This window comes from Salvelinus namaycush, chromosome 9 (assembly GCF_016432855.1).
Source record: "Salvelinus namaycush isolate Seneca chromosome 9, SaNama_1.0, whole genome shotgun sequence".
NCBI lineage: Eukaryota > Metazoa > Chordata > Actinopteri > Salmoniformes > Salmonidae > Salvelinus > Salvelinus namaycush.
In genome coordinates, this window is record NC_052315.1 from 16590710 (window position 1) to 16599322 (window position 8613).

The following is an 8613-nucleotide window of genomic DNA, read 5'->3' on the forward strand; positions in this document are numbered from 1 at the left end:
TATATCCTGATGCACCTACGGTATACTGTACATACAGTATATAACCCTCCCACTCCAGTATCCCTGCACATTGTAAACATGGTATTAGAACTGACCCTCAATATAGCTTATTTACTTACTTTCTTGTGTTCTTCTTTCTATTTCTTGTGCGTTTTTGTTCTACTTGACTTTTTTATAATGTTTTATAGTACTACAGATATTGATTACTTTATTGTTGGGAAAGAGCAAGCAAGAAAGGCATTTCACTGTACTTGTGCATGTGACAATACAAACTTTAAACTTGTGGCCTCACTTTCCTTAAATGACTCACCATGAGTCAAGTTAAGCATGAGATTGCAGATGCGCTTCAGCTGGAACAAGTAGTTGATCTGAAGGAAGAAGTGTGCTTTAACGTTTATCACTGACAGCACCTTTTTTTAATCAGTAGTGATATTTGTCTTTACTGCGTGTGTGATGTTGACTTTGGTCAGTTATGGTAAGTGGTTGGGGCTCACCGGGTGGTAAGTAGGCCATTGTTGGCAGGACTGTGGTCTGTCACAGCTGGGTGAAGTGAGGTGTGAAACCATAGCTGTACATCTATAGTAGGGGAACCAAAGGGAGGGGCCCCGTTACACATCTGATCAGAAGGTTCCTGTTTTCTTCGTGTCAGGATAATTTTTTTCTTTCTGAGAAATATTGAGTAAAAACACTGGGTTGATGCCTTTCTAGTAGAAAAAGTATCTTGCAACATATCCTTGAAAACATCCTCCTCCAATCACTTCAACATTACATGTATTAGGAAAACACTATGAACGGCACTTCCCGTAATCATCATGGAGTAACTTGGGCAGTAGGATTAAAGTATTGCAGGGGTCGAAACATGGCTCAAGTGTTGGGAAAAGTGTTCACGTCATTGAGATTAAGTATGTGGAAAATTACAGTACACAATCAACAAAACTGTATTGTAATGGCCTCATGGAAGTGTGGATTAGCCCATATCAAATGATCAATTCACACATTGATTGATGGCATCCATCTGAATGGTCACATTCTAAAGCATTTCACAATTAGTGTGTTTTCTCTTGAGCAGTGATGAAACAGCTCATCAGTGTCAATAACCTCTTGCATCGTGTGTGTGTGTGTGCGTGTGTGTGTGTGTGTGTGTTGGTCCTTATGGGTGTGGTACCATAAGTTCCTTCCTCGTCTCTTCAATAGAGTAGTGCAGATGTGTTCTATCAGCCCACACAGGGGATGGCCTTCCACACAGCATCACTACCAACAGTATCTCTGCACATGTAAGTAACACATTAAGTAACAACTGTTTATTTTGTTAAAATCTAAATTATACACAACTTCTCTTCACTTCATGTGTTATTCATATGAAATTATACAATTAGATAGTGATTTTAGACGAGAAAAAAAACTTGGAATGGAGAGCCAGGTGTATGGTTACATATATTACATATAACTGTAGCAATACATTTGCAAGGCATTTGTGGCCATGTAAGCTTTTGCTCACATGCAACAAATTCTAACACAAATTTAGCAAAAAAGGAAAAATCTTGGAATTTAAAGGGAAATTGTTTTATAAAATCTAAAAATTAAGAAAATAAATAAATATAATGTGGTACTCTTTATTTCACTCCAGAGTGGAACACAGTTTTTCAATTATCGCTAATAATAGGAATTTTGATATAGCAGTTTTACGACTTTCAAAGATGTTGACTTCACGTGCAGATTGAACTTAAATCCCCTTCCTGGCTGCAGCTGGCTGCTCCTCCCAGCTAACCACAATGTGGTTTAAATGGTACAGAGAGGTTTAAATGGCCCTAACGCATGCTAGTGGAGGCATGCAGTTTTACGAGGTCGGGTCAACTGACAAATTCTTATCTAATTTTCTGAAAATAGTTTTTCCCCAGCTTTTCACAATGACTTTATAAACTATGCAATATACCAACAAAATATATTATTTTCATTACCTTCAGTTCATGCGCTACAAACAGCTTGTACCTCATTATTATCGCTTATCACACATCTTTTCATATCAAATATCTCCCTGTGTTTGCTAGGTGGGTTGTGAGACAGCAGAGCTCCAGTGGAGAGAGTGTGTTAGCCTGAGTCGGGGCCCGGGGCCTACTGCAGGAGTTCTACACGCATCCAAGTCTTGCCTTATCCAGCCCAATCCAGCCATTTTCTGACCTGCCAAGCCCAGCCGAACACAGCACAGCACATCAAGCTCTGCACAACCCAGCCATGGATGCCCTGTCCTCCCTGAGCTCCTCAACCTCCTGCCCCTACCTGTACCTCTGGAGTAGCAACATCACCAACAACAGCAGTAGAAGCAGTATTAGCAACAATGTGATCCTTGAGCACTACAACCACACAGGGCGCCTGCAGCACCGCGGGCCCCGCCAAGGTGGCCTGAGCTTGGGCGCGTTCCTCTCCCTCTTCATCAGCATCCTCATCATCCTGGAGAACCTGCTGGTCCTGGTGGCCGTGCTCTCAAGGATCCGCAACAGCCACCGCTGGGTCTACGTGTGCATCGCCAACATCACCCTCAGCGACTTGCTGGCCGGGGCGGCCTACGTGGTCAACATCTGCATGTCTGGCAGCCAGACGTTCAGACTGAGCGCAGCTCTGTGGCTGTTCAGGGAAGGGGTGATGTTTGTGACCTTGGCTGCCTCTATCTTCAGCCTGCTGCTGATAGCAGTGGAGCGCTACACCACTATGATGAAGCCGCTGCACCAGAAGTCAGCCAGGAAGACATGTCGTATCTACGTCCTGGTGGCGCTGTGCTGGATCCTGGCCTTCGCCATCGGCTTTCTCCCCCTGCTGGGATGGAACTGCGTGTGCAGCCTGGAGAGCTGCTCCACCCTGCTGCCGCTCTACTCCAAGAGCTACATCTTCTTCTCTCTGCTCATCTTCTCCCTCATCCTGCTGGCCATCGGCGTGCTCTACGGCGCCATCTACTGCCACGTGCGCAGCAGCGCCAAGGTGGGATCCCAGCGCAGCCGCAAGCGATCCCTGGGGCTCCTGAAGACGGTAATCTCCATCGTGGGTGTGTTCATCATGTGCTGGGGCCCTCTGTTCGCCCTGCTGCTCCTGGACTTTTTCTGTGTGTCGCGGCAGTGCGCGCCCCTCTTCAGTGCCGACTGGGTCATTGCTCTGGCCGTGCTCAACTCTGCTCTGAACCCTGTCATCTACGCCCTGGGTAGCACAGAGCTGAGGAAGGCCATCGCAGGGCTGCTGTGCTGCTGCTGCCTTAGGGCAGGCCTCTGTCACCCTGATGCCTTCGTGTCCAAGGAGACCAGCAGCACGGGGAGCACCAGGCATAGTAGCCTGAGGAACAGTTTCAATAAGGTCAGGAGTTTCAGTATCAGCCCCCCGCCTGCACCCAAGGCCCCCAAGAAGAGCCGCCTCAGCTCCACCACCAGCTGCCTGTCTGTGTCGAGCGGTTAGACCACAAAGGGCTGCCTGGGGCAGACGTAGATGTGAAAGAGAGCTCTCTTTGTGTCTGTGTGTGTCTGTGTGGGTCTGTGTGGGTCTGTGTGGGTCTGTGTGCGGGTGTTGGAATTTAGAGAAAGCCCGCTAGCACAAGGGTAGTAGAAACAGGGTAGTAGAACATGTATCTCATTGGCACAACTATGAAGATACAGCCTTGTTACAGCCTAGATACAAGCATGATACAGCCATGAAGAAACAGCCTAGATACAAGCATGATACAACTATGAAGATACAGCCTACATACAACCATGATACAACCATGATGCAACATGATACAGCCATGATACAGCCATGATACAACTTTAAAGATACAGCCATGATACAACCATGATACAGCCTTGATACAGCCTTGATACAACTATGAAGATACAGCCTTGATACAGCCACAATACAACCATGATACAGCTTTGATACAAGGCTAACGGTTTTCTCTGTTATTAGTTTTGTTCATTTTTTTGCCTTGTCATCAGATCAGGACCTGGCACATGCTGATTAAAGTTTATTTCATGTTATGCATTACAAAAAAAACTTTAAAGAGTTGTTCAAGATTTCTTAAAGAAGAAGCATTATAGAAGCTTTATTTTGTTTCACTGTTTGAGACTCAAAACAGATTACCTGTTTCTGTCATTGAGGTCTATATGCTGTGTGCACTTTTTCAGTGCTTTCATTCTACTACTAGAACTGAGATTTAAAAATCTATTTTTGTTTTTAGATCTTTTTGAGAATACAATAAGATTTATACATAGATACAAAGACATACACTAAATGACCAAAAGTATGTGGACACCTGCTCGCAATGCCGACGCTTGGCATTGCGCGTGGTGATCTTAGGCTTTTCTGCAGCTGCTCGACCATGGAAACCCATTTCATGAAGCTCCCGATAAACAGTTATTGTGCTGACGTTGCTTTCAGAGGCAGTTTGGAACTCGTAGTGAGGTATTGCAACCAAGGACAGATGATTTTTAAACGCTACGCGCTTCAACACTCTTCGGCCCTATTCTGTGGATTTGTGTGGCCTACCACTTAGCGGCTGAGCCGTTATTGCTCTTAGAAATTTCCACTTCACAATAACAGCACTTTATAGTTGACCGGGGCAGCTCCAACAGGGCAGAAATTTGGTGAATTGACTTGTTGGAAAGGTGGCATCCTTTGACAGTACCACATTGAAAGTCACTGAGCTCTTCAGTAAGGCCATGCTACTGTCAATGTTTGTCTATGGCGATTGCATGGCTGTGTGCTCGATTTTATACACCTGTCAGGAACGGGTGTGGCTGAAATAGCCAAATCCACTCATTTGAAGGCGTGTCCACATACTTTTGTATATATAGTGTATGTATTGTACAAAACTGTAGAGTTTTATTCATTTTTTTGATGGTCACAGTACATTTTATTTCAAAAAAGTTTTTCATTGTAAGAATATACATTTGTTGAAGGCTTTACTATTGCTGTTACTGTGTAGGAGGATGATATTGCTGTTATCTTGAAAATGTAAAATGTATAAATAAATGTTTTTAAATAATATAATATCTGTCTTGTTGTTGTACTGTATTACTACATGGTCAAATTAAATAAACACTTCACTCCCATAAGCAATTACCACCATCTACCTCAGGGTGGAGACATGTTATCAGGGGCTTGTGTGAACTGTGAAGATGTTGCTTCACATCCAACAGCAGGTTTCATCAGTGCTGCTTGTATTTACAGATTAACTAACCATACTGTACAGTTCCTATGCAGGTGGTGAACCTCCTCACACCTAACAATCACAGTGAAATGTAAATTAAATATCAGGAATTAGCAACAGTACTCGGGCTCTATGAGAACATTCCAGAAGACAGTGGGGAAGGAAGATGGAGGTGAGGTGATTTTAGCTGAGCTCAGGAAATGGTGGGGGATGGAGGATAGTCGTCATAAATCATAGCTGACGGATCACTCGGCTGACAGAGCTACAGACGTTCGCCGGTCAGAGGTTCTGAAAAGAATGGCTATGGGAACTGTGATGCAGGGGTGCATCTCAATAGTCTAAACCAGTGTTTCTCAAACATCTCCTTGGGGACCCCCAGACGTTTACCATTTTGTTCTAGCCCTGAACTAGCTCACCTGATTGACCTAGTCAAAAGCTTGATGATTAGTTGACAAGTTGAATCAGGTATGCTAGATCTGGAAAATTGCTTTTACCTGACAAGTTATTTTACACCAGTGCTAATGAAGTAAGGGGAAGGGTGCTTAAGAAAGGAAACCAGTTTAGAGTATTGAGAGGGTTTGGCGACCACACAGGCATGCCTGTTTGTGACGTCGCTGAGCTGCTCGGGCTCGCCCGTGGCTGTGGGAACTGGGAGGGAAATGTGGTGTGAGGTGAGAGAGGAAAAAAACTTGCCCTTTGTCTACCATGCAGGTGATTGATGTGCTACACACACACACACACACACACACACACACACACACACACACACACACACACACACACACACACACACACACACACACACACACACACACACACACACACACACACAGGAAGTGGAGGAATAATTAAATTGTAGAAATAAACCATGCGTAACCATCATGGTTGAATATTGATTGCGAAATGGGTTATCCAAAGAATCTTTTTTTATTTTTTTTTAAGGTATAGTATTTTGCTGTAAAATGGCTTGCATAAGTCTGTCAGTTGCGAGTCAAAAGTGACTACAGAGGCCTCTAGCAGAAGTCAGTGCAGTAAAATACACTGCATTGTGGCCTTTTGTCTCTTTACTGTTTTTGTTGTTGTCATATTGTTGAAGTAAACAAGTGGTTGCATGTGTTGCTATACGTCTTCACACAAAGTCCTGCACTTTTGCAGTAAAGGTAAGATAAGCCTTTCATTTCGGGTCCTGGCGTGTCTCCAGCTTCAGTGCCTGATGAAAAAGAAAACAAATTCCAGGCTTTATTAGCAGAGGGCTTAGCCGTTTGTTGTATCATATTTGACACGTCGAGGGCTGATACGTAGACCGCCGCTCTCTCTCGCCCACAACAGACCCTTTCTCTGCTCTAATTGAGGTGTGTTGGGTTAATGTGGTTGCGTGCAGACGTGGCCGTACGCTCTTTAATTACCCAGCGATTTGCCTCCAGGTGTGCTAATGACATTACGACAGGCCCTGAAACACTCCAGCTGGCTTCTCTTTCCTTTCCTCTCCTCCTTCCTTCCTTCCTGCTCACAGTTCACGAACCTGCCGTTCTGCTAGCTACCTTAGTGAGATATACAATGGCTTATTTTCTAGACTGTAAATGAGGAACGAGGACAACATGTAAACATGCCATTACAGGAGGTGGATGTGGGAATATTTGTATTTTTCTCCCTGGCTCTGGCAGCCATCTTAAGTGGGTAAATGGGATTTGACTGTGGTGAAACAGGGAGGGAACCAAACAGAAGCACTGAGAAGAGAAGCTTGAAGGTGTCACGGAGGTCACTGGTTATCTTTTTATTTTATTTTTTTACCTTTATTTTACTAGGCAAGTCAGTTAAGAACAAATTCTTATTTACAATGACGGCCAACCCCGGCCAAACCCGGATGACGCTGGGTCAATTGTGCGTCGCCCTATGGAACTCCCAATCACGGCCGGATGCGATTCAGCCTGGATTCAAACCAGGGACTGTAGTGATGCCTCTTGCACTGAGATGCAGTGCCTTAGACTGCTGCGCCATTCGGGAGCCCTGAGTATCTGTTCTTTTTCAGTGCTTCGGATGGATGATTTCATAAACTAGCGAGCTGACAATATTGTAGGTGCCTCCAAAGACCTCAAAGTGGTTCAGAGAACGAATGTCATGAATTTGGCGTTTAGCGTTCATACTTCAGGCTCACGTATTTATCCATTACTAAAGGCTATGTAAATAGTGAGTGTTGTGGATACTATCACACCCAATCAATCACAACACAATAATTTACTTTCCAATTGACAATGGGTCATTGATATCATTGACATCATGCTCCTGCCAGCACAGAGAACAAAGCAAGGGAAGGGCATAGCTGTGTAGTCACAGCTTGTCCACACAGTGCATTATTTGCATTTTATAAACTGGGTGGTTCGAGCTCTGAATGCTGATTGGCTGAAAGTTGTGGTATATCAGACCTTATACCATAGGTATGACAAAACATTTATTTTCACTGCTCTAATTACGTTGGTTACCAGTTTATAATAGCAATAAGGCACCTCAGGTGTATCACAGTAGTTGAGACACTACAGACCCGAGTTTGATCCCAGGCTGTGTCACAGCTGGCCCTGACCAAAGGGGTAAAAGTAAAAAAGAAAAAGGCACCTCAGGTGTTTGTGGTATATTGCCAATATACCATGGCTAGGGGCTGTATCCAGGTACTCCGCGTTGCGTCATTTGAAAGAACAGCCCTTAGCTGTGTTATATTGGCCATACACCACACCCCCTCGGGCCTTATTGCTTAATTACACAATTTCTTGAATTTGTCTGTTGCACCTGACCATGGGATCTTAGCTTGCAGATTTTGAGTAATTTTGGTTAATTATACTCAGTTGTAATTGTGTTGTAACACACACACACATACGAGCTGGCCTCTGAGAAGCTGAGGAAGAAAAAAACATCTGGAGAAGACAAGAGACCATGAGAGCACAAAGGAGATGTACTGAAGTCTTCAACTCAGCTGTTTCCTTCTTCTTTACCAGTTTCAGATCTGTCATCGCTCCAGTCTGGCTTGCAGATCAGAAGATGAAGGGAGGGAGGACAAGACAGAGGTTATGTAGGACCAGGAATTTTGTGACGTGTACATCTCTATCATGATGTGTACATCTCTATCATGATGTGTACATCTATATTAGATGATATACAGTATAAGGACACGGATATGACACAATCTGATGAAATTCCAACAGCTGCTCCCTTCAAGACGTGCGCATATGAACTCAATAAAAAAATGTCTAGGAAATTCGGTCAAAGTATAATTTCTGCATGACTTCATACCGAATACTTTTTCAAAGAGTGGTCTTTTATGCACTGAGAGTTGGATTTCAGCAAGGCCGTGACCTGAGGCTGGGAGGACCGGCAGGCAGTAGCCCCAATTCCGTGGTTTTTCTCCCAGCTTGTCATTTACACGCTATGAGGCAGAGTGGACTGGGGCTTGAATT

The 8613-nt window shown here is 44.2% G+C and overlaps 1 protein-coding gene across 1 annotated transcript; it reads left to right on the plus strand.

The window, feature by feature from the left end:
- The first annotated feature begins 1189 nt into the window (after positions 1-1189).
- Positions 1190-3980, plus strand: LOC120053396 (sphingosine 1-phosphate receptor 4-like). The gene is made up of 2 exons (XM_039000520.1): positions 1190-1274; positions 2049-3980. The coding sequence occupies exon 2, from the start codon at positions 2233-2235 to the stop codon at positions 3436-3438; it is 1206 nt and encodes a 401-aa protein (XP_038856448.1). The 5' UTR covers positions 1190-1274; positions 2049-2232; the 3' UTR covers positions 3439-3980.
- Positions 3981-8613: the final 4633 nt, after the last annotated feature.